General features: G+C 39.2%; 2 protein-coding genes and 1 long non-coding RNA gene across 9 annotated transcripts in view; 2 read left to right on the forward strand and 1 right to left on the reverse strand.

Annotated features, from left to right (window-relative positions):
• The window catches only part of LOC143651867 (uncharacterized), a 33,016-nt gene extending 25,041 nt beyond the window's left edge, over window positions 1-7,975 (reverse strand). For 2 of the 3 annotated variants that reach the window (XR_013160299.1, XR_013160297.1), the window contains exon 1: window positions 7,774-7,975. This is a non-coding gene — a long non-coding RNA (uncharacterized LOC143651867). The remainder of the gene's footprint in view (window positions 1-7,773) is intronic. The other variant, XR_013160298.1, reaches the window with a different exon arrangement.
• HSPA2 (heat shock protein family A (Hsp70) member 2) lies at window positions 7,141-10,602 on the forward strand. Of its 2 annotated transcripts, none has more exons than XM_077122697.1 (2): window positions 7,141-7,257; window positions 8,332-10,602. In XM_077122697.1, exons 1-2 carry the CDS (start codon window positions 7,185-7,187, stop codon window positions 10,248-10,250), a joined length of 1,992 nt encoding a protein of 663 aa, XP_076978812.1. In that variant the 5' UTR covers window positions 7,141-7,184; the 3' UTR covers window positions 10,251-10,602. The 2 variants fall into 2 exon arrangements, with proteins under 2 accessions (XP_076978812.1, XP_076978813.1); XM_077122698.1 differs by lacking the exon at window positions 7,141-7,257 and adding an exon at window positions 7,903-8,085.
• Window positions 10,603-10,833: 231 nt separating this feature from the next.
• The window catches only part of PPP1R36 (protein phosphatase 1 regulatory subunit 36), a 48,657-nt gene continuing 32,949 nt past the window's right edge, over window positions 10,834-26,541 (forward strand). For 2 of the 4 annotated variants that reach the window (XR_013160296.1, XM_077122701.1), the window contains exons 1-6: window positions 10,834-14,560; window positions 15,318-15,382; window positions 21,112-21,198; window positions 21,706-21,803; window positions 21,901-21,967; window positions 23,936-24,034. Coding sequence is in view for 3 of the 4 variants with exons in the window: in XM_077122701.1 (XP_076978816.1) it covers window positions 14,492-14,560; window positions 15,318-15,382; window positions 21,112-21,198; window positions 21,706-21,803; window positions 21,901-21,967; window positions 23,936-24,034 (485 nt within the window). In the remaining variant the exon portion in view is untranslated. The remainder of the gene's footprint in view (window positions 14,561-15,317; window positions 15,383-21,111; window positions 21,199-21,705; window positions 21,804-21,900; window positions 21,968-23,935; window positions 24,035-26,541) is intronic. The other 2 variants (XM_077122702.1, XM_077122699.1) reach the window with 2 other exon arrangements.

Below are 26,541 nucleotides of genomic sequence, written 5' to 3' on the forward strand. Positions count from 1 at the left end.
GTTCCATTCTTCTAATATCATAATAATAAAGTATCTGATATAGGTAATTATGGTGTTCCTGAGTAGCTTAAGAAGTGCACAAACAGAATCAATTAACAAAAGTTCTTATTGTCAAATTCAGGTTTCAATATGGAAGAACAACTGGAAAAGTACTATCTCATGGTAAACACAGATGACAATAAGTTCATTGGGTTTCCTCATAATATAAAAAGAAATCATTATTTATAAACATCCATTGGCCTAGTATTTTGCTCTTTCATTGCTCTAACATTGCATGCTAGACTTTGGTGTGCTGGTGTAGATGCTTTCCCATATCCAGGTAAACAGGGATTACAGGGATTTGGTTCCTAGTGCAGTGGAAGCAGGGCCAAACCAAGTACAGCTCAAGAGCCCAGAGAACATCAAATACAGTAGCTCACATTTATTGACCACTAGCTTTGTGCTGGACAGTGTTATAGCCCTTTATGTGGGTGAATTCACGTAGGCCTCAAAATTATTTCTCAAAATTTATTATATAAATTTATTATTTATAAAAATTATAAAATATAATTTATTATTTAGAAAAATTGCTTCCTTAACAGTGTAATTCATTGTTTTACAAAGAAGAAAGGGGGTATTTAAAATTTAAGCATTTAATAAGTATTAACAATAATGGCAGATTGAGTCTAATTCGGCATGTACAGGATGGCCTCACTTCTTCCAGACTATTTTAGACTATTCCACAGGGTCTAACCTTGGGGTTCGCACTCTACAAAACTAAAGTAGGCAAAATTTGTCTTTGCTATTGTCACAGATTCATATCTCTTCTGGAGAAACCTCTCTTCCAAGTTTAGGTCTCAGCCTTCCCTACCAGGCAAGGCAGTATACTTCCCAGCCTGCTAGGTCTCTGTAGCTACAATTTAATTGTAACTTTTTAAGACTGAGTTTTTCAAAACTCAAATAAATAAATGGTGAACTTTTTCCCTATAGCGACAGATTGGAGAAATATTTTGGGACACACCAGTTTCAAATTATTATAAATTGGCCTTATTTATAGACATCCTAAATATAATTCCTAGGCCATTCCAATTTGCTCATAGGTCCTCAAATTGTAGGCTGCCTTTTACCCCTACCTTCTCAGGCCAGCACTACCTCCTTAAAACAATCCACAACCCTTAGGAAGGTAGTATTGGGTGAGAATTGAAAAGATACCAAGAAAATTCACGCTTTTTTTTTCTTTCTCAATAACTCTATAAAAATGTATGCTTGTTCAGTTAGTCTCCTGAGCTGGCAGGCCTGGCTGCCCATGCAGTTTTAGACCTCTCCTTATTCATCTTTGTATCTTTAGTACAAATCTTTTCAGAATTTGTTACAGGTTTTAGTCTGCGTAGTGTCATTTAATACAGAAATATAAGAGGTAGCCAAAGGATCTTCCAATTACATAGAGGGTAAAGTTATTATTCCCAGTATTTTGGCTAAATAATATGCCTCAGGTCACCTTTAAGAAATACACAGATAGTGAGGTAATAATATGTTCCAGGTACTCTCTGGGTTCTGGGACATATTAGAGGACGTTGTGGAACCTCAGTCTTTGCATTTTAAAAATATTTTGACACACCCTAATATTTATAATCTGCCAACAGATTTCACTTGTTGAAATCAGTACTTTCTGTGTAACAGGACTAGAGAAATTTGTTTCAGCTGAATGTTAGTAGTCAACTTTTAAAAATTAATTTCAAAAGTACAAGGAAATAAAATTACTGCTAATCCTGCCATCTAGGGATAACCTATTCTGATGCATTTTGATTATCCTATATATAGTCTTGCATCTTCTTTTTCAATTATATCAACATCACTTTCCTGTATCATTAAAAATCTTGTAATAATTTTTTTTATTAACGGAAAAAAAAAAGAAATTAACCCAACATTTAGAAATCATACCATTCTACATATGCAATCAGTAATTCTTAACATCATCACATAGATGCATGATCATCGTTTCTTAGTACATTTGCATCGGTTTAGAAGAACTAGCGACACACCAGACAAAGATATAGAATGTTAATATAGAGAAAAGAAACAAAGTAATAATAATAGTAAAAAAAAAAAGAACAAACAAACAAAAACAAACAAACAAACAAACTAAACCTATAGCTCAGATGCAGCTTCATTCAGTGTTTTAACATAATTACATTACAATTAGGTATTATTGTGCTGTCCATTTTTGAGTTTTTGTATCTAGTCCTGTTGCACAGTCTGTATCCCTTCAGCTCCAATTACCCATTATCTTACCCTGTTTCTAACTCCTGCTGGTCTCTGTTACCAATGACATATTCCAAGTTTGTTCTCGAATGTCCGTTCACATCAGTGGGACCATACAGTATTTGTCCTTTAGTTTTTGGCTGGTCTCACTCAGCATAATGTTCTCTAGGTCCATCCATGTTATTACATGCTTCATAAATTTATTCTGTCTTAAAGCTGCATAATATTCCATCGTATGTATATACCACAGTTTGTTTAGCCATTCTTCTGTTGATGGACATTTTGGCTGTTTCCATCTCTTTGCAATTGTAAATAACGCTGCTATAAACATTGGTGTGCAAATGTCCGTTTGTGTCTTTGCCCTTAAGTCCTTTGAGTAGATACCCAGCAATGGTATTGCTGGGTCGTATGGCAATTCTATATTCAGCTTTTTGAGGAACCGCCAAACTGCGTTCCACAGTGGTTGCACCATTTGACATTCCCACCAACAGTGGATAAGTGTGCCTCTTTCTCCGCATCCTCTCCAGCACTTGTCATTTTCTGTTTTGTTGATAATGGCCATTCTGGTGGGTGTGAGATGATATCTCATTGTGGTTTTGATTTGCATTTCTCTAATGGCCAGGGACATTGAGCATCTCTTCATGTGCCTTTTGGCCATTTGTATTTCCTCTTCTGGTAGGTGTCTGTTCAAGTTTTTTTCCCATTTTGTAATTGGGTTGGCTGTCTTTGTTGTTGAGTTGAACAATCTCTTTATAAATTCTGGATACTAGACCTTTATCTGATATGTCATTTCCAAATATTATCTCCCATTGTGTAGGCTGTCTTTCTACTTTCTTGATGAAGTTCTTTGATGCACAAAAGTGTTTAATTTTGAGGGAGCTGTGTTTAATTTTGAGGAGCTCCCATTTATTTATTTCCTTCTTCAGTGCTCTTGCTTTAGGTTTAAGGTCCATAAAACCGCCTCCAATTGTAAGTTTCGTAAGATATCTCCCTACATTTTCCTCTAACTGTTTTATGGTCTTAGACCTAATGTTTAGATCTTTGATCCATTTTGAATTAACTTTTGTATAGGGTGTGAGATATGGGTCTTCTTTCATTCTTTTGCATATGGATATCCAGTTCTCTAGGCACCATTTATTGAAGAGACTGCTCTGTCCCAGGTGAGTTGGCTTGACTGCCTTATCAAAGATCAAATGTCCGTAGATGAGAGGGTCTATATCTGAGCACTCTATTCGATTCCATTGGTCGATATATCTATCTTTATGCCAATACCATGCTGTTTTGACCACTGTGGCTTCATAATATGCCTTAAAGTCCGGCAGCGTGAGACCTCCAGCTTTGTTTTTTTCCTCAAGATGTTTTTTGCAATTTGGGGCACCCTGCCCTTCCAGATAAATTTGCTTATTGGTTTTTCTATTTCTGAAAAATAAGTTGTTGGGATTTTGATTGGTATTGCATTGAATCTGTAGATCAATTTAGGTAGGATTGACATCTTAACTAAATTTAGTCTTCCAATCCATGAACACGGTATGCCCTTCCATCTATTTAGGTCTTCTGTGATTTTTTTTAGCAGTTTTTTGTAGTTTTCTTTATATAGGTTTTTTGTCTCTTTAGTTAAATTTATTCCTAGGTATTTTATTCTTTTAGTTGCAATTGTAAATGGGATTCGTTTCTTGATTTCCCCCTCGGCTTGTTCATTATTAGTGTATAGAAATGCTACAGATTTTTGAATGTTGATCTTGTAACCTGCTACTTTGCTGTACTCATTTATTAGCTCTAGTAGTTTTGTTGTGGATTATTCTGGGTTTTCGACGTATAGTATCATATTGTCTGCAAACAGTGATAGTTTTACTTCTTCCTTTCCAATTTTGATGCCTTGTATTTCTTTTTCTTGTCTAATTGCTCTGGCTAGAACCTCCAACACAATGTTGAATAATAGTGGTGATAGTGGACATCCTTGTCTTGTTCCTGACCTTAGGGGGAAAGTTTTCAATTTTTCCCCATTGAGGATGATATTAGCTGTGGGTTTTTCATATATTCCCTCTATCATTTTAAGGAAGTTCCCTTGTATTCCTATCTTTTGAAGTGTTTTCAACAGGAAAGGATGTTGAATCTTGTCAAATGCCTTCTCTGCATCAACTGAGATGATCATGTGATTTTTCTGCTTTGATTTGTTGTTATGGTGTATTACATTAATTGATTTTCTTATGTTGAACCATCCTTGCATACCTGGGATGAATCCTACTTGGTCATGATGAATAATTCTTTTAATGTATTGTTGGATACGATTTGCTAGAATTTTATTGAGGATTTTTGCATCTATATTCATTAGAGAGATTGGTCTGTAGTTTTCTTTTTTTGTAATATCTTTGCCTGGTTTTGGTATGAGGGTGATATTGGCTTTGTAAAATGAATTAGGTAGTTTTCCCTCCACTTCAATTTTTTTGAAGAGTTTGAGGAGAGTTGGTACTAATTCTTTCTGGAATGTTTTGTAATAATTTTTATGGATGTACTATAGTTTATGTAGTCATTCGCATTTTGTTGGATATTTAAGCCATTTATTTTGTTGTCATTATCATAAATACTACCTACATATTCTATTATTTCCTTTGAATGAGTCCCACAAAGAATAATATTAATATTATTATTAGAATAATAATAATAATATTAAATGGAGGGTATGATTATCTATAAGGTCAATTGCCAGGAAGATTGTACTACTTAGCATCCCTACCAGTAGGGTTTGTCTGTTTTGCTGCACCCTTTCTGAAACTAATAAATTCGGTCATAAATTTGATATTTTGATATTTTAATGGATTGTTTTTTATTAATTCTGAGCACAGTTATCAAAGAGAAAAGAATAAGATTATTTAAAAATCAGTGTAAACGGTCAGTATGTGATAATATTCTAGGACTGCAAAAGTTTATTTCATAGAAAATAAAAATGAAATATTGTGTCTTTTTGGGAAAAAAAACAGGATTGCATTTAAATATGAAACATCAATTTACTAGGTGAAAAGTTGAAGCAGAAAAACAGATATATAGCTAATGAAACTGCAGACATAATGCTGGTGTGGTTTCATCTTCTGTTAAAGATGAATGGGGGCTTAGACTGAAAGATTATTTGTAGTAACTATACATAGAAGTGGTACATAACTCCTATGCAAAAGGGCCTCTCTCTTCTAAAGTTCTCATTTTAAAATCTGCATTTAAGAACACAGGCCTGCTTGCTTTTTTACAATCTTTGCTTGAGGTAAATGTGTGAGGACTGTCTGAATGCAAGGAATCTGAAGAGTTTATGTTTCTTACAGTTCTATTTTCAGTTGTAACCGGGACACTGCCTTTAAGTCACATCAGTCATACTGAGGATCTGTATTGCTCCTGAGCATACTAAATCCCTCATAAAACAAACAAAAAAAACTACATAAAGGACAAGAATTTCCAAAAAAGAATTAAAAAATCAAGAGATTTGTATTCAAATTTAAGGCAGCTTCAATAGAAACTTTTGGGTTTTATTCTTGTTTTCCTAATACTTTCTTTAAAAATGAGTCCTATTTCAAATGTTTTCTTTAACCTCTTGCATGGTACAAAGGATGGGTGGGAATTGTGGTTAAAAACAGTACTATTAACCAGTGACTAACAAATTAATAGCAAACGTATTTCTGAAAAAAAAATTATTGTGGTAACATGTCTACAAACACAAACTTTCCTATCTGAACCACTTTCTTGTGTGCAATTCAGTGATAATTACGTTCACAATATTGTCCTACCATACTAACAACCATCCATTACGAAAACTTCTCATCAGCCCAAACAAAAGCTCCATACCATTAAACAATAGCTTTCCATTCCTTCTCACCCTCCAGCTTCTAGTAACCTACAATCTACTTTCTGCCTCTATGTACCAAATGTGTTTTCTAAAATTAGATGCCATACACGGCTAGATTAAAAAACCTTAAATCTTCATTTATAGGAATCTGTTGGCTTTACTTTTGGTCATAGATAACTTTTGCCTTCTCAGACAAAAAATTTCTCCAGCACCATTTCACACAACGCTTATAATGTACTTTGCTAGCCTGCTTCAAAGAATGTCTCCCACCCCCTCCAAAAGACTAAAGAAAAGACCTTAAAAGGACCTGGCTCACAGAGTTCTTAATGGACTGTGTCCATCTGAAGAAAATATTTCGTGCCTGTAGCCCTTCTCTTCTAGTGACCCAATCTGAACCGAATTTGTAATTCCCTGAACCACACAGCTCTCACGTTACCAATGCTACAAGTGGTTTCAGAAAATTGTATTACAGATGGATGTGGTGGTTAGAACTGCAAGATTTGTTTCTAGTAACTGTACATAGAGGCAAGGGGTCCTCTCCTTTCCTCTTAGCTGGCGGACTTCAGCTTCTGGCTTCGGCATCATCTCTTCCAGGAAGACCTCAGCAACACACTCCTCTCAGTGTGCATGTGGCCCCTCCTTTGGGTTCTTTCAGCACTCCCCTCGGATTATGTTTACCTTTCCATCAGACTCAGACCATTTCATGTGTCTTTGTACGCTCAGTATGGAGCATAGTCCTTGATATTAGGTACTGGTATCTGCTAAAGCTCGTTAAATGAATAACTGTCCCCACCTTCCCCCGCCCAAGGTGAATCGCTGCCTTTGTTTCCAGGAGCCCATTTACAGCAGCCCGCTTCTACCTCCCGTCTGCCTGCTGCCACAGGGAACTTCCCAAACCGCTTCTCATATTCCTCTTAAACGTGAGAGAATGAATTGCGCTCCTTCTCATCTATCTTCCCTCCCTGAGGGTTTACTGTCTTGAATGTAAGTTCAGCACAGTTCAGGAAAATAGTCTCATTCGGTTGAGCTCAGTCATAAACACGATTCGGTCATAAACGCTATGTGCGTAAACTGGGGATGAGAAAACGGTACCGGAGTGAGGCTGGGTTATTTTATGCTGCTTCAACGTTCAAATTTGAGTACATACATTTCCCGCAAGGCGGCGGATAAAGCACTTGAGATCAAAAGTAAGGAGAGCAGTGAGGGCAACCGGGAGACAAAAACAGAACGCTGAAACCCGTAGCTGAGGCAGGGAAAAGGAAACATGAGGGGAGACAGTTCAAACGCAGGCCCCTGGAGGACCGGCTGCAGCCACTCCCATCTCCGACCTCGCAGGCAGTCCCCCGCGCTCGGCGCGGAAAAACAGCCTGCCTGCCCAGGCGCCACCCCCCGGGCTTTCGCCACCTTGCAATTTCGATAGCGCGCTCACAACCACTGAGACGCTGCGAAGCGCGCAATATACAGTTCCAGGAGGCAGACGCGCCCAAGAAACTTCGGTTTTATCTCTTTCTGTCCCCGCCCAGAAGAACTGCCCTCGCAGAACCCGACCATGCCAAGGCCCACTGCAGGCGGAAGAAAAAGCCGGCTCTGGGCGCATCGCCTCCGTACGACCAACTCTAAACCTATTATCTCCGTCCCTGCGTGCTTGGTCGGTCAAGCACCTGACACAGACCAATATTTAAGGCCTTCGGAAGAGAACCCACCGCCCCGGTCGCTCCACTCACTGGGCTCTCCTCTGCGGCTCCTCCCCGCCCTTTGGGGGTTCGCGCTGCCTATTGGCCGCGGGTCTTGCCAATCAGATGGGCGAAGACCGCGAAAAAGACGCGTACAACTGGCCCAGGAAGCGCGAGCCCAACTCCCCCAACCCGTAGGCGCCCCGGCCGGGAACTCTCGGGAGACGTGGGAGGGGTCTCATTAGCATAACGGCCGCCCCTTGGTCTTCTTGCGAAGGCGGGGGTCCCGCCCTCCACCCAACTTGAAATCTGTTGGGCCACCGGCCGGTCACTCGGAGCCAGGCAAGCCTGTGGCGGGGCTGGAAGAGTTTGTGCGGACGGCCCCGGGAGCGGATTGGCTCTGAGAGTTTCCAGAAGACAGCGGGGGGGTGGGGGTGGGGGAGGCGGCTATAAGAGCCGGCAACCGAGCAGGGGGAGCGAGGAGACGCTGGTTGCGTGCGCGGTGTCCTGTGCGAGGCGGCCGTTGGTTGACGCCCCGGCTTTTCTCTCGCTCGTTTTCCCGTCTAACCTCGCTTGCCTGTCTTTCAGTCAGGATGTCTGCCCGCGGCCCGGCTATCGGCATCGACCTGGGCACCACCTACTCGTGCGTGGGGGTCTTCCAACATGGCAAGGTCGAGATCATCGCCAACGATCAGGGCAACCGCACCACCCCCAGCTACGTGGCCTTCACCGACACCGAGCGCCTCATCGGCGATGCCGCCAAGAACCAGGTGGCCATGAACCCCACCAACACCATCTTCGACGCCAAGAGGCTGATCGGACGCAAGTTCGAGGACGCCACAGTGCAGTCGGACATGAAGCACTGGCCATTCCGGGTGGTGAGTGAAGGCGGGAAGCCCAAGGTGCAGGTGGAGTACAAGGGAGAAATCAAGACCTTCTTCCCGGAGGAGATTTCCTCCATGGTCCTCACGAAGATGAAGGAGATCGCCGAAGCCTACTTGGGGGGCAAGGTGCAGAGCGCGGTCATTACCGTCCCGGCCTACTTCAACGACTCACAGCGCCAGGCCACCAAGGACGCAGGCACCATCACAGGCCTCAACGTGCTGCGTATCATCAACGAGCCCACGGCGGCGGCCATCGCCTACGGCCTGGACAAGAAGGGCTGCGCGGGCGGCGAGAAGAACGTACTCATCTTTGACCTGGGCGGTGGCACCTTCGACGTGTCCATCCTGACCATCGAGGACGGCATCTTCGAGGTGAAATCCACGGCCGGCGACACCCACCTGGGCGGCGAGGACTTCGACAACCGCATGGTGAGCCACCTGGCAGAGGAGTTCAAGCGCAAGCACAAGAAGGACATCGGGCCCAACAAGCGCGCGGTGAGGCGGCTGCGCACAGCCTGCGAGCGCGCCAAGCGCACCCTCAGCTCCTCCACGCAGGCGAGCATCGAGATCGACTCGCTCTACGAGGGCGTGGACTTCTACACGTCCATCACCCGCGCCCGCTTCGAGGAGCTCAACGCCGACCTCTTCCGCGGGACCCTGGAACCCGTGGAGAAGGCGCTGCGCGACGCCAAGCTGGACAAGGGCCAGATCCAGGAGATTGTACTGGTGGGCGGCTCCACCCGCATCCCCAAGATCCAGAAGCTGCTGCAAGATTTCTTCAACGGCAAGGAGCTGAACAAGAGCATCAACCCCGACGAAGCGGTGGCCTACGGCGCCGCAGTGCAGGCGGCCATCCTCATAGGCGACAAGTCGGAGAACGTGCAGGACCTGCTGCTGCTCGACGTGACCCCGTTGTCGCTGGGCATCGAGACGGCTGGCGGCGTCATGACCCCGCTGATCAAGAGGAACACCACGATCCCCACCAAGCAGACGCAGACCTTTACCACCTACTCGGACAACCAGAGCAGCGTGCTGGTGCAGGTGTACGAGGGCGAACGGGCCATGACCAAGGACAATAACCTGCTGGGCAAGTTCGACCTGACCGGGATTCCCCCCGCTCCCCGCGGGGTCCCCCAGATCGAGGTCACCTTCGACATCGACGCCAATGGCATCCTCAACGTCACCGCCGCCGACAAGAGCACCGGCAAGGAGAACAAAATCACCATCACCAACGATAAGGGGCGTCTGAGCAAGGACGACATTGACCGGATGGTGCAGGAGGCGGAGCGGTACAAGTCGGAAGATGAGGCCAATCGCGACCGCGTGGCGGCCAAAAACGCGGTGGAATCCTATACCTACAACATCAAGCAGACTGTAGAAGACGAGAAGCTGAGGGGCAAGATTAGCGAGCAGGACAAAAACAAGATCCTCGACAAGTGTCAGGAGGTGATCAACTGGCTTGACCGAAACCAGATGGCAGAGAAAGACGAGTATGAACACAAGCAGAAAGAGCTCGAAAGAGTGTGCAACCCCATCATCAGCAAACTTTACCAAGGCGGCCCTGGCGGCGGCGGCGGCGGCTCTGGAGCCTCCGGGGGACCGACCATCGAGGAGGTGGACTAAGCTTGCACTCGAGTCAGCGTAAATCTCTTTTCCTTTCTCTATTTTTTTTTCTTTTGTTCTTGTTCTTTGAAATGTCAGGGTGCCAAGGGCAAAATCTGTTGTTCGAAAGTCTTTAGCCTGGTGTATGCATTTGAAAGGAAAGGTACAACTTAGTTTAATTATTAAAGGTTAGTTCTATTGTTTGACTTTAAAAAAACATTTGAGGTTTCTCTTTAATGCATTTAGTGTGGTTGCTGACTCGAGCATCTTTCATTAGTTTAGTTCGTACGTGATTTGTTTGAAATGGGAAACCTGAAGTTGGCACACCTGTCCTGTGGAAGCCTGGTAACAATAAAATACATAGAAGCTTGAATTGTTTTTACGTAGTTCCTTAAGGCTAAAGTGAACATTGCAGAAATGTTAAGGACAGGTATACTTTTTTTGCAAACAAATGCTAATTTAAAGTAAAGCTGAAGTTGATCTCAAAATTAACTGTCTGGGAGTTCTCAATTTTCCCTCATGTTACTGTTTTACCTATTTTGGTCTTTAAAAGATGGATTTGTATAATACAAAATATATCTATGTATCAAAAATATATCTAACCTGATCTTGTCTAATTCTCAGATGGGGTTCCTGCCTTGAATTACCAACAACTTCAGGGGAGAAGACCTGGGTAACCTTTTTTTCCCCCTTATACAGAAACCTGACCAGTATTCCAGGGTACTCAACTCCTCAGACTTGACCAACTGAATATATTCCAGCAAAATAGAAGCTACATTCTGGGGCTTCGTATAAACTGATTCTTTGTCTGAACTAATAAAAGCTGGGGCAGGGGTTGTCTTTTGATAATAGGCAAAGGTAGTATAGAAACAAATTGCTTTCTGTGGCATGTAGGTGCCTAAGAAGAGGAAGCTGTGAAGCAATTTAAAAGTCCAAATTTAACTTCTGAGCTTATAGCAAATTCCAGTCTCAGGCACTTTCCAGCAGTTATAATTACTGTCCATTTTCCTATATATCTGCTTTGCTATATAGCAAACATCGGAACATTGCCGCCCTTGGGAGATCCTGGGCTTATGTTTAAAATTCACATTCTTGAGAAAAGGTAGTTCACCTTATTTTTATTTATTAGTGAAGGACACTTCTGCTTTGCTCTAATTTATTCTCTTTGAGGAGAACTTTTGAAAAATTCAGTAAAACTGATTGAAAAATATATAGTTAACCTAATATTTTCACTGCAGACATTCTGATATCTCTTTCCAAGTCATATAGATTTGTTGCTTCATACCGTTCAGAACATAATAGTGAATTATAGAAGCAATTATTTTTAATTTAGTAGTGGACCATTCTGGGTCATACAGTGGGATCAGTTTTGGAAAGAACAGTAATTTAAAAACTAAAACAATTAACCTTAGGATTTGGGGCTTTAGTAATGACTTTGACACAAGATTTGATTCTTACAAGCTTTTTTCTTTATTTACCAAATCTCATTTTTAAATGAGAGGGGAGGGGGACATAAGGTGATTGTGAAATTATTTCAAAATAAGCTTAAAAATTTTTAATGTCTCTTTATACTCTGAAAAACTGAAGATTATTTGAGCTAATGTCACCAGTGTGGAAAATTTTCAGTGAGGAGGCATTAAGGGTGTATCATTGACTACAGAAAACATCATATAAATATTTGACACACTACATTGATACTAACAGAATCAGGTGATTGGTAGTCAGAGTAACTTTTAATATAGAGTTTTATTAAGAAAGAATCACCATCCTGTTATGCTTTTACTTGCTCTTTATTTGTTGAAAGTGTTTATCTCTTGCTTTAACTTCAAAACATAGTGGAGTCCTTAAGTACAATTTGCCATCAGTATGACTCATTTTAGATTTCGCTTTGGAGATTAGTTTCTGAAGTATCAAAAATACAAATCTTTGATCATATAGCCTGGCCTCTGGTGACTTGTGAGCACTAATCTCAATCTATAAAGATATTTCACTTTCTCTTATTTTTAAATTTGTAAAACTCTTAGCTTTCTTGTGGAATTTTTAATTCTGCCTTCTCAAATTTAGATCTGAATATTGCTAGGATAAAGTCACCAAAACAGCTACTCGGTATTTCCAGGAGTCAGTTGAAACTGGTAACCAGGGGAACTCTAGCAGATGTCAGATCAGCTAGTGAAGTGATAGTGGAAAAAAGTACTTGATGTAGGAGAGAACTAAATTGCAGTTTCAGGAATAATTAGCATCACTTGAAATTAAAAGTAGTGAGTTCTACTAGGGAATAGTAGTTATGACAAAATGCAAATACATATAATATGCTAAGGAATTAAAAGAATAGGTATTTAAGTTCTGTAGTTAAATGTCTGATTAACAGTTGTCTAGACAGCTGTCAGTATAAGATAGAACAAGGTTGACAGTATTTGAAATAAATGGAATGTCAAAACAAGCTCACTTTAAATTTTTTTAATACTAGTTTGAGATGAATAATAGAAGAGTATTAAAACAACTCATTAGGAAATGTTAGTGCAATTTACATCTTTAACCTTAATTTACATAAGAGGATATTTAAAGTCACCTATTTCTTTATTAGCAATTGGAATTAAATTGAAGTTCTAAAAAGTCTCAAACCCATACGGTATAAGACAGTTGGTAAGGGTAATTGCTTAGGATAAGGAACAAAAGGAATATTCAGATGTTTCCATTTAATGTATAAATATTTTAGGTATGAGTAAACTGTTTTGAAGGTCTGTGCTTATATGATAAAATTAAATATAGAATTTCATTCCCAAGAAAAATTATGAATCTTTTAAAAAGCTCAGTATTTCTTCTCGCCATAGCTCTGGGAATGGAAGTATTTTGGGGTATATACGTTTCTAAAATTTAATAGGGAGATACTTAATGTTGAATGTCTTAACATACAACAAAGAAGGAATAGCCCTTTTTTTCCTTCATCCCTTTCAAGTGCAGATTAGGTGTTATATTTGTGAACTGAATGGGACAATAAGGAACCAGAAATGGAGTTGCTCATTAAAAACTGCCATTTTCTTACATGTTAGTTTTTTAATTAGTATTATAACACTATGAAAATCTGTTTATTTCATAGTATGAACGTGCATCATTTTCACTTAATGTCATTGACTTAGAACCTGACACCAACAGCTTAGTTCTATTTTTAGCTAATTATATGACCTTGAGTAGTTTCTCTAAGTTAGGCAAAAGAAATATTTTTCTCACAGTACACTTGGAGATATAAAATATTTAGAAGTTACCTTTATCCCAACTGTTTAACATGATTTTTTTTAAAAAAGGGAAAAACTGTATTTCCACTTTACGTGATACGTTTCTAATATATCATCATTTTAAGAAAACTTAATTGGCAAAAAATCTAAGAAATCAGTGGATCAGTTTTTAGAGTAGTGATTTAGAGCTGTAAAGCAATCATTTCTTTATATTCAGCATTTTTGTTAGGGTATGGTGACACAGAAGTGTAAGTCCTTTCAGAGTTATCGAAGGCTTCCTTATGTTCCTCTAGTACATGTGAAATAACTTGTTATGTAACTTTTATGTAGTTTTTGAGACTCTTATTTTTACCTTAGTTTTATGCATTAGAGGTATATAGGATCTTGGGTTTTCTATTAGCACTTCACTAATTGGGATATACTGAAGAAGTTGACTGGCCACTAATATCTTTGTATGAGATCTTCCTAATACGATTGTGAGGTCATTGGATTCCATCCAGATTCCCTGATCTTTCTCAGATGAGGAAGCAGGATCAGTTTTCTCTTGTTCTGGACTCCACTAGTTAAGCAGCAGAACCAAGTTTGAAAACCTTAGTCCATGCCCATGTTCTTTAAACTACACTGCTTCTTCCAAACCCCCATCCTCCAAATAAACCAAGGCCCAACTTTTAATTTGTGCTTAACAGTGCTAACCATTAAAGTTTGGACCAAATGGATCTCCCCCATAGAATTGGATATAGTAATTAAGGTGTTTTTTTTTTAATGGGTTAATTTTACAGCTAGGATGCCAAAAACTAACGTCAACCTTGGGGAAACTTTACTATGGATAAGCCAATAAGACAGACACCACCACCAAGGAGGTGGACGGAGCAACCGGTGATGCTTTAGCGGGCGGGACGCCTGCCCAGTCCGCGGCGGAAGCAGGGTTCCCCGCGCCCCGCCTCGCCGGGCAGATCGCAAGTTCCAGGGGACTGCGGGCGGTTGCCTAGACGAAGTTGTGTAGCGGCGGGTGGAGGGTTGGAGGAGGCCATGCTTCGGCTACCGGAACTCTGTTCGAAGAGGAAGCGGTTGGACGCGCCCCCCGCTCCCCGGGCTGAAGTAAGAGCAGCCGTGGCTGACCCCGCACCGGCGGCGGTAGCAGGCGCTGAGGAAACCCGGGAGGGCTCCGTTATGAGGCCGGGACGTCCAGTTTACCATTTGCTGCGCCCCTTCCTCTCTTCCCCAGAGGCTGGTCGCCGCCTTAGCCCGGCGAGCGGTACTCGCAGTGAAGTGGGAATATTTGCCTCCAGAAGCAAACTACAAGATGTATTTAGCCAAGTCAGAATTGAATCTGACTTCCTCCGCAGAAACGCAGATACTTAGGTTATGAACGTCTCCCCCACCTCTAATTGGTTGGTTGCAAGATAAATTGCCCTCACTGCAAACGAAGCAGCCATGCTGTGAGTGGGAAAAGAATAAAATCACCCCTTTCCTACTTCCTCTGAAAGGCGGTGTCTGGGTTAGAACAGGCTCCTCCTATAGGTAAAGTCTAACCCAGCTGAAAGGTTAACGCTACCTTGTCATCTGCTTATTGTTGTTGAGTCCCACTTCTTCTGTAAATTGCTATGATGAACCTTGAATCATACGCAATCCAGGAGCAGTTTCTTCTCAGCCCCCGCCCCCCCCCCCGTCCCCCCGCCTGTCCCCAAGTCAAAAAGAATAAAATCTTGGCTTCAGGTTGGGAAAAAAAAGGCAAAAAACTTATGAGAGTCTATAACTTTATTGAATAAAGAGGGAATGTAAGAACTTATTGTTAAAGGTTCATTGTGACCTATAAATTCTAAATTGAACTATTTATTTTTACTTCATTTTACAGCATTCAGGATTACGATTAGGTATGTGGTATTGGAGAGATGAAACCAGAACTCTTGAATTCAGAAGGTAAATTTTAACAAAACTTTATTATAGTTTCTATAAAACTATACTTGTGCTTGGGTTAAAAAAATAATTCAAGCAATACAGAAGAATACAAAGAATGAAATAAATATTCTTTGAAATTCCACCATCTGGGCCAGAGCCATTGTTAACACTTTGGTGAACAGCCTTCCAGATGTCACTTTCTGTTAACGTTTATCACTGCTTCCTATGTGCCAGACACTGTGATAACGAGATCACCAGTTCTTTGAAATAGCTATGTGTTAATCCAATTCAAGAATTATGAAATATGAAGAAAACTGAATGACATGGTTACATCTCACAGCCAGGATGTAGTTAAAAGGATTAAATGAAGGTCTGTTTGCCTTTTGGATCTATAAAAATACAGTTTTTACATTAATGGGACCATTTTTTATCTGCTGCAATAGAAGGTACATTTTTTAAGATAAAATTAAAAGACTAGAAAAAAAGTAATTTTAATGTCCATTGAGAAGATGCTGAATCTATTAAAAGTGGATAGCTAAAATAACAATAATAGCATCTGTTTTGTATCTATGTGCCAGATATTTGAGTATTCTTCATATCCTTACAACAGCCATGGAAGGTGAGCATTAATATCACCATTTTACAGATAGAAACGAGACTGAAGGAGATTAAGGAACTGAAACAAATTCAGACATCCAGAAAATAGCAGGACATTTTGAGCCAAGATTCATCTGATATCAAAGCCATTTCCACTGTAAACCCTGTCTCCCTTGACTAGAACATAAGCCCTTCAAAGGCAGAAACTGTCTTAATTCATCTTTATGTCCCTGATGTTGACTAAAGAAACTTCACAAAGCAGACACTCACCAAAGTTTATTGAACTTTTCAGTAAACTAGCTGGATTCAAGCAGAACAAGACTAGGGACAGGGGACCAGTTGAAAGGCTAGATGTAGGAAGATTACTGGGAGCTATACAGGCGAGAAACAGAGTCAGAACTAAGTCAATATTGGTGGAAATAGAAGGGTACAGGACAGGCATTGACAGGATGTTTGTATAAAACTGATAGGATGTGGTACCTGGAAGCAAAGGGAGAGGAAGAAGGAGATGTTTAGCCTGATTGCCAAGTATAGGGCTTGGGTGATTGGGTGGCTGGGGTTTCCTTTCACCTAAATACAGAATGAAAGAGGCGAAACTGGTGTTTGAGGTTTCTGTGACATAATCACATGTATATGTCTCCTAGGCTGTTGGACAAATGGGGCTGGAACTCAGGAAAGTAGTGGGCTAAGCAAATGTGATTTTAAATTACATTATAAATATGGCATTTCATGTCAATTAGGCATAAATAATTTTAAAGACATGTTAGAGTCGGAACCAAAAGTACGTTTCATAGACTATTTCAGTAATTCTGGCTAATCTGTCATTTCCCAAACAGTGATTTTTTTTTTCTCACACATGTCACGGAAGATTCTATTCAGTAACTCCTAAAACATCACTCTTGGAAAAGAGAGCGAGATGACTTTGCAATTAAAAAGACACAATAGGGTGGGTCGGTGGCAGAGTTCTCGCCTGCCATGCCAGAGACCCGGGTTCGATTTCCGGTGCCTGCCCTTGCGAAAAAAAAAAGACACAATAATCACAGGAGTCAAAATACATGTTAAAGCACATGAGAATAAGTTTGAGTATAAATTTTTTAACTGCTACCTGGAGTTAGCCAAACTGCAAAGTTTGCGGACACAGTCCTCCGACTGCCAAATGTACCTGGACTTCTAGCGTCAACTGTGAGGAGTTAAGATCCAAGAAAGAAATTAGAGTGAGTAGTCTACATAAGACCATTTTCACTTCTGATTACAACTCCAAGTCCTGAAGTTTCCCATAACCACTCTCAAGTTCAGTAATTCACTAGAAGGACTCACAGCACTTAGTGAAAGCTAATATACTCACTGCTAACAGTTTATTATTACAGGGAAAAGATATAGATTAAAATAGGTCAGGAGAAGAAATTTGTAGGGCAGAGTCTGGGAGGTTTCCAAATGGAAAGCTTCCATTGTCTTCAGGATGTTTTACTCTTGTGAATCATGTATAATAATCCACACAGAGTATTGTCAAACAAGGAAGTTCACCTAAGCCTTGCTGCTCAGACTTCACTGGGGCTCCAGTAAAAAGGCATGATTGATTAATTGATTGCCCATGTGTTTGAGCTCAGCCTTCAGGCCAACTAATACCACAAGACTGAAAGCCCCCCCCAAAACACGTGTGGCCTTTCTGATATGTCTAGTCCCCACCATTTACATTAACTGTGTGTCAGGCCCCACCTTAAAATCCGACAAGGACTTAAGTATGTGGAATCTTGAGTAGGGTGTGAGATCTTGTTGGTTTGTCCAGGTTAGTGCAATGTCCTGATACATCCCTGAGTAATTTGGGCAGTGAATAAAGAAGTATTTAATCAATTTCCCCCTTTGGAGAATTTTTGAGGTTCTTGCAAGCAGTGGGGACAACCAAATCAATAGGCTGAATCCTCAATCTTGGGGTTTGCCTCTATGAAACTTACTCCTGCAAAGGATAGGCTAAGCCTATTTAAAGTTATGCCTAAGCATCACCCCCAGAGAACCTCTTTTGTTGCTCAGATGTGGCCTCTCTTGCTAAGCCAACTTGGCAGATGAACTCAGTGCCCTCCCTCGTAATTGGGACATGACTTCCAGGGGTGTAGATATTCCTGGGAACGTGGGACCCGACTCCCAGGATGAGCTGGGACCTGGTATCATGAGATTGCAAGTGGGGAAAAGAGAAATGAGACAAAATAAAATTTCAGTGGCTGAGAGATTTCAAATAGAGTTGAGAGGTTATCCTGGAAGTTATTCTTATGCATTATATAGGTATCTCTTTTTAGTTTATGGTATATTGGAGTGGCTGGAGGACAGTACCTGAAACTGTTAAGCTGTGTTCCAGTAGCCTTGATTCTTGAAGACCACTGTATAACAATATAACTTTTACAATGTGTGATTGTGAAAACCTTGTGTCAGATGCTCCTTTTATCCAGGGTATGGATAGAGGAGTAAAAAAATAAGAATAAAAAGTAAATAAATAATAGGGGGGAAAAGAATAAAATAAATTGGGTAGATTGAAATACTAGTGGTCAATGAGATGAAGGGGTAATGGGTATGGTATGTATGAGTTTTTTCTTATTTTTTTATTTCTTTTTCTGGAGTGATGCAAACATTCTAAAAATGATCATGGTGATAAATACACAACTGTATGATGATAGCGTGAGCCATTGATTGTATAGCATGTATCGAACGTATGTGTGTGAAGATATGTCAAAAAAAATTTTAAATATGGATAAAAATAAATAATGGGGGGATAAGGGATAAAATGAACTGGGTAGATTAAAATACTAGTGGTCAATGAAAAGGAGGGGTAAGGGGTATTGGATGTATGAGTTTTTTCTTTTTTCTTTTTCAATTTCTGGAGTGATACAAACGTTCTAAAAATGATCATGGTGATTAATACACAACTATGTGATGATATTGTGAGCCATTGATTGTAAACCATGTATGGAATGTATGTGTGTGAAGATGTGTCAATAAAAATATTAAAAAAAAAAAGATCCAATATGGGCAGCTCTCACCCTGTGGTAGCTTGCCTCCAGGAGCCTAACGCAAAAGCCAGACCTCATTTTTGGGGCCAGGTCAAATTCTTCATTACACAAGTGTCAGTATTTTCTTTTGTCAATCTTCATATATATCAAAGGCCATCTCACTTTCTTCTTATGATAAAAAATGGGTTATACTTTTAACTAGCTAAATGTCTTTATAAATAAGTTAATTTCAAACTTATTTTGTAGTACTAATCTAATAATAACTCATCCTAAGTGGCACAATTTCATATGTGAGTCTACTAATAAATTCACAGATTACAGTTTCACATTTCAACTTTTTTTAGTTATGTATAAATCAATACATTCTTGTTATAAGAAATTCAAGTAATACAGAAGTGTCTAGATGTGAATGGCAGATCTCTTTATCACCATCCTAGTCCTCTGTGCCATCTGATCTGCCATCCCTCTTTGAAGGTAGACACCATCAACATTTGATATCCTTCCATTTCTTTGTAACCCCACTTACCCAGTCTTTCAATACACCCCTCCCCCTAAATTCCCAATCTTTGAGGACCAAAGATGAGAGGCGCACCACCAGAAAGAATGAAAAGCTTGGAGATCATTCATTGGCTGACTTGGTGCTAATGGTAAAACAAACAAACAAACAAAAAAAACATTCCCTTGAGGTGGTATGTACATACTTCTGGGAGCTAACCAATCTTACAACCTAAATATTTTCAGGAGATTTTGGCAAAAGTTATTTTAAAAATGTGGGTAGATTGAAATACTGGTGGCCAGTGAGAGGGAGGGTTAGGGGTATGGGATGTATGTTGTTGTTGTTTTTCTTTTTATTTCTTTTTCTGGAGTGATGCAAAAATGATCATGGTGATGAATACACAACTATGTGATGATATTATGAGCCACTGATTGTACACCATGTATGGCCTGTATATGTGTGAAGATTTCTCAATAAAAATATATATGAAAAAATTCTTTGTGGGATAACAGCAATCCCAGAAATCTTTCAAAGGAAGTTGTTCCAAACTGTTGTGTTGACAAGAAGATAGTGAGGGTCTTCATGATTGATATCTACTTTTAGATAATTACTAAATTATCAAAGGTGGGGGGAAATATCACTACATCTACACTTAAGCTTACCAGAGATATGCATAATTTAAAGCAGAGATTAAGTTTCTGGGTCATGTTATCACTATAACATTGTTTCTGAAAGAAGAATAAAAACCACAGCCTGCCATGGATTATAAAACCAATATATTTTTAGACACCACAATTTTCTTTGAAAATGCACTCTGCAAGGGAGAAACCACATCCTGCTGGTCTTTGAAACTCTCTTCACTGTTTTCCTATTGGCATTTGCTGATACTGCTAAGCGTATCAGCAACACTGGCATGGTTGGGAAGTAAAGCTAATCACATCATGACCACATTGCATTGGCTCTAGTCAGATACCATCTTATTTTTAATGTCATAGCAACACCAGACACAAAATAGTGCCTCAGTATATGTTTGTTTGTCTTTGCCTAATAGTGGTCCCTTGTTGGTTAGGGCCCATGATTGCTTAGTAATGTTTTGTACAACTATAGAATTTAAGAAACCCTGAGTTGAGTAAAGGGACCTGAAGCCCTCCTGGAGATAGTCTAGGCCTTTAGAAGAGTGAAAACAGGTGGCTGCTTGGGAGCAGGGTTGCCTGGTGGTCAAGCACATGGCTGTGGGGCTGCAGAACCTGGGCACCAGTACTTGCTTTGCTGCTTTCTAAGTGCTTTTGATCAAATTACTTAATCTCTTTCTGTGTTTCAGTTTGCTTATTTGAAAAAATGGTGAACATAATATTTTTCTCAAAGAGTGGCTGTGAGAATTAAACAGGATTGTGCCTAAAAGCACTTGGTATAAGGAGGAATAAAAAAAATCCTTCCAAACTGATGATGAGCTTTCTGTTTCTTATGAAGTTACTGCAAGATTTTCAGATGGAAATGTTTGCGTGTGACAGTACTGAGCATTGCTCAGCCTCAACTTCTCTTTAGGCTCCACTCATAATATATGCTAGTCCTAAAATGACATGAACTGTGGTCATGATGTGATTAGCAGATTTTCCCTGGGAAAGGTTAAGTTCTTAACATTCTTATTTTTATTACAGTTTTACACCTGCAGTAGAACTCAAGGAAAAAGGAAAGAAAGGCAAAGCAGTTCATTTTGCTGAAATTGATGGTCCAGCTTCAGAGAGGTAGCTTTACTTCCCAACCATGCCAGTGTTGCTGATACCACCTCTCAGCGGAATGCCTTAAAGTTTTACCAAAGTTAAGAAAATCTCATTCCCTTTATTCTAGATTGAAATACAAATATGCATCAAGGAAAGAACTATGTGAGACTTACAATAGTTCCTATAATAATTATAATAGTTCCTGTGGTAATTAGGCTATCTGCAAATTTTCAACTTTTCACACTTTTAAATTAGAAAATGGTGGCTACTTCCTACATAAATTATTCAAATCCGTTTTTTGGAGGGGGATGGGAATTGATATTTGTATTTTAAATCAGGCAATGTGTCTTCCTCCTTGCCCCAGAATAGTAAATATAATGTTTAATAAAGTGCATTCCAGATGATCTTGCATTAAATGAAACCCACACGTGATAGTCTCTCATTACTTATAGTAAAAGCTTTATGCACTTCAGGATAGAATACAACTAAAACCTTCCAAAACGTACTGGAGACTGTTATATTCCATAACAGATTGGCAGATAAAAGATTTGTTGCGAGAGATGATAAATCAACTAAAGCCTTAGAGAAACGAGGTCAGCAGGGCAACGTGACATTGGATGATGCTAAATGTGAGTAACTGTCCCTTCAACCTTGCAAATGTTATATTATGTGAATTTCTAAGGCAACTCTGTCCCTACTTCAATTGGCCATCTTCTGTCCTTTTAGATGTTGCTTTACTTTTGCTGCAAGATTCTGAGATGCAGCGGATCTGTTCGTTCGCAACATTTATGAGGTATACAATGCTTGTGAGATGTTTCGGATCTTTTATCCTTTATCTTAAAGTAATTATATCTGATTTTTATAGAAAGGGCATGAGGCTCTAGGCAAGCCGTCCTCTCAGGACTCAGTCACAATAATTGAGATCAAGGAGTCTGAGAGAAAGCCAGAAATTATGGAGGCCCAGATAATATCCTAGGACAAGGAGTGTGAAGAGTGTATTGTCAGAGCTCCATAAAGACTGCACTGTATAATCTAATTATATAAAATTATGTATAATATGTATTATATAAATATATTCTATTATATAATAGGTAAGGGGGGATATATATGTTTTCTGAAAACTGAAAATCAGTTTTCTTCACTAGTTATGTTTGGTAGCTCCAAAGCAAGTACAAGGTGTGTCATTCAAGTACATCATACAAGAGCAAGACATGAAATTTAACATGTACATATGCTAGGAATGTCATACACCTTGTGGGCGAGTTTCTTGATTTTTCTCAGCCTGTTTTCTCTGCTACAAAATTGGGAAATAATAGTGTCTCCCTCACATGGCTGTGCATGGAAAGTGCTTCATGCAGCCTGGCACTTCGTGAATGCTCAGTGAGAGATGCCTACCAGATGCTCTTGTTGCCCTCCCAAATCCCCTGAGCATTCCACTGAAGACATACTCTCTGCCTGAAGGCTTTATTCCACTGCGGGAGCACGCTCAGCCTGACTGCAGGGCAGACTAGGAACACTAGAGAACCAGAAGCAGCCTTCAGTTAGTGCTGTGAAGGTGAAAGGGTAGATAAGTACCCCAGCCTCCTTGACTGGCAGTTGGGATAACTCAAGGGTGTGTCTGCACTGACGCCCAGAGTCCCCTAAGGGACTGAGCTACATTTGTCCACAGTGATGGCTAACTTGCTTAACACGTTCCTTATTGGCTTTTTTCCCTTTACTGTCTCATTTCTCCGCTACCCTACTGAAATTTCTTGGGATCACTTCCCAAATAAACCACTTATTCTCAAATCTTTGTCTCAGGATCTGCTTCTAGGGAACCCAACCTAAGAGAGATAGTTATTAATATCTTGAAAAATAGTCTGTAATGCTTCATCTTGCTCTAAATGCATAGTTAAGGAAGTCACAGTAGAGTACGAATTTCCTTGGGGCTAGAAAAGAGGCGGCAAAAATTTTATAAAAATATTTAGAAAGGAAACTGACTTTTCAATAGAAACAAATGAGACAGAGTTGTAAATCTGCAGTCTTTTTGGAGAGCAAGACGAAATTTAATATGTACATATCTAAGAAATTTATTCAAAGATATGGCTATAAGAATAATTACTACAGCAATGTCTACAATTTCTTTTAACAGACCCAAATATTCATCAATAAGGGACTAGTTAAATTATGAGGTATAGAATACTATATTCAGCTATTTTTAAAAATGAGGAAAATCTATATATAGTACATAGAAGGTCCCTGGTACAACAGGTAGGTGTCAAAAGCAAACTGTGAAGAATTATTTATATAGGATGAGCCCATGTGTGTGTATGTTGGGTGGTGGGGGACATAATATGTGATTTTCTATGCTTTAAAAAGTTTAGGAAGGATTTTACCAAACTCTTAACAGTAGCTACAGCTAAGGAGTAGAATAGACAAAAGGGTGAGGAGAGAGAACTTTTTATTTGGTACATTTCTGGACATTTTTTAAACAATGGGAATATATTACTTCTGTAATAAGCCTTTTAAAAGTGAAAACCAATTGGTAAACAAAACTAAAAGAATTTAGTGCTTGACTCCCAAGAAACTTACATTAACAAAATTAGATTTGTTACATCTTAATAACATGGCATTTAGAATTTTAAATGGTAAATTAGTTCTAATAAGTATAATATGCATTTCAACTTATTCTTTGGTTGTGTGCCTATTTTTTTTTAATGAGAGACCTTATGTTTGAAATATGTGAAAACATAAATTTCTTCTTTTTTATACCTTCCCATAGGAATAAGAATCTTGATAATTTCCTCATGGCATTATTGTATTATTTATCTCACTACTTGGAAAAAAACTCCCTGGAAAAGAAACCCCAAAGCTACATGGTGTAAGTAGAATTTTGTAGTGTGTTTTATAGTCGATTTTTTAAAAAATATTTTTATTTCTAAATCTTCACACACACACATTCCATACTTGGTGTACAATCAATGGCCTTATAGTTTTATCACTGCCAATATTAAAACTAACGTTTTATCTAGGGTAAAGAGATGATGGCAATTTTAAAAATTTTGAAGTTATACTAAAACATTTACATAGGAGGAGATTACCAGTTTATAATGTTCTCTGAATAATTCAGATGGGTAGTCTGACAAAATATTATAAATATTATGGATCTGCACTGCCCAATAGAATATAATGTGAGCCACATATGTAATTTTAAATTTTCTAGTAGACATATTTTTAAAATGTAAAAGATACAGAAGAAGTTAATTTTAATAATATATATTATTTAGCCCAGTGTCTCAAAATATTATCAGTGCAACATGTAATCAGTAGAGTGCTATTAATTAGATATTTTACATTTCTTTTCATAGTAAGCCTTTGAAATCTGGTGTCTGTCTTACACTTACAACATATCTTAATTTGGACTAATATGTAGCTAGCTAGTGGTTAACTTACTGGACAGTATAAATGTAGATGTTGTTTGCATACTTTTTAATACTTACAAAGTTCTTGTTAAAGGGTTCATAAACATCTAATTAGAAAAATTAATAATTTTTAAAAATTAACAGATGTTAATTTTTTTTCTGTGACATTCCAAATCACAGAAAAACAAACAGGATTTCTTAGGCTACTTATGAAGAATTTAACTGCTGAGGTGGCCCAGAGTTATATATCCAGGGCAAGAATCTGGGAAGTCACTGTTCAGAGCAAGACAATGGCTCTCAGGCTTGGTGACCTTTCACAAGTCATGGAACTTTTCTAGTGCCCAAGCTGCCCTCCCCAGTATATGTGGAACAAACCAACGATTTAGCTATTCGAAATGTTGGATAGAGTCATTAATTTGTCACTGCAGAATGTTTTCAAAATGCAAAACCTTTGTACACAATCAAGCAGTGTGAAAAACATTTTATGGAGAGACAAATGTATCTGAACAGCAGTTTTGCAAAGAAACAAATAAATAATTCAAACTACTGGTCTCGTAAAGTCATAATACAGAACAGCAGTGTTATTTTAGGGCTGCATTTCATAGCAGTGCAGCCAGAGATCATGACATGTTTTTATAGTAGCAAGCAGAAGGGCTATAAAGCCAGCTGTGGACTCAGGGTTTGGGTATTCTTACAACTTTTATTAATTAAAATAGACACTTATACTTCTGTAGCTGTTTGGCTTATATTTTCTCAAGTGATTTCTAATTTTGAGGGCTACTGCTAATCTAGCAAAGAGATTTTTTTAATTTTTTAATTTATAGGACTAGATCATCGAGAAGAAAGACTTCACGGTCATTTAAAAAATGCACTAAAACTTAATCCCCCCCCAAAAAAAAAACTTTAATGCAACACAGTGGCATAAGGTAGACTGTTTCTTTGAAGGGATCAATTGCAGCATGTCAAAAAACAAACCAATCCAAACCTTCAAATTACTGAGTCTATGGTGTGACGCTAAGAAATTATAATAACTTTTCATTTTCAAGCTTCCAGTAGTTGATTGGTTTACTTATCATAATAGAATGAAATACAAAGTGCATAAATAAATTTAAGAAAAAAAAATGATTTCATTCAAACTAGTATGGTATAACATAGGGATGATGAGTATTTTATAGAATTATTGGGTAGATTAAATGAAATAATGTATATTATCTGACCCAGTGTTTAGCATATGGCATTTTACCCCTGGGGGAGGGGTTAGCACTGGGAATCTGCACTTTTAGCCAAGTACTCCAGGCATTTTTAATGTAATTCATATGTATATTAAAGTTTGAGAACCATTGGCTAAAAGGTTCAAGTATATGGATTTATTTTAATAATTTGTTAAGTTCAAATAGCTAGGAAAAAAGCAAGATGAGTGCTGAAATTTGAATGGACACAGGGCCTATTCATTTTGGCCCAATAAGATAGAAGATAAAAAGCCTTCAGTCAAGGTTATGGTATTCATGCAGATACCAGCAAAAGAAACACTTTACTGGCCCATTCTCAAGACATTTCTTTTTTTTTCTTTTTTTTCTTTTTTTTTTAGCTGATTAAGTAATTTATCTTTTCTCAAGGCATTTCTTGAAGGCTTGTTTGGCTGTGTTTTCAACAGCAATAGAGGACTGGTAGCTACTGGCAGTACTGGCAAAGCAGGGGTGAAAAGTGAGGGTAGGGGCTGATAGAGGAAACAGGAAGGCAGGCTCAGTGACTGGGTGTTTATCAGTGGGTAGGGAGGGCTTGTTGGGGGAGCAGAAGTAGAGGGAATTGGATAATATGAACTTTGAGCACTTAAAGTTGGAGCCTGCCTAATTAACTCATTTTTCTAGAAACCCATCTTAATCCAGTGATTCACAAACCTTCTGATCTCATGAGAGAACATTTTGTGCTTTGAAATAACTATATTATCCTTAAAATCCCCTCTCTC

Source organism: Tamandua tetradactyla, chromosome 12, assembly GCF_023851605.1.
Source record: "Tamandua tetradactyla isolate mTamTet1 chromosome 12, mTamTet1.pri, whole genome shotgun sequence".
Classification (NCBI taxonomy): domain Eukaryota; kingdom Metazoa; phylum Chordata; class Mammalia; order Pilosa; family Myrmecophagidae; genus Tamandua; species Tamandua tetradactyla.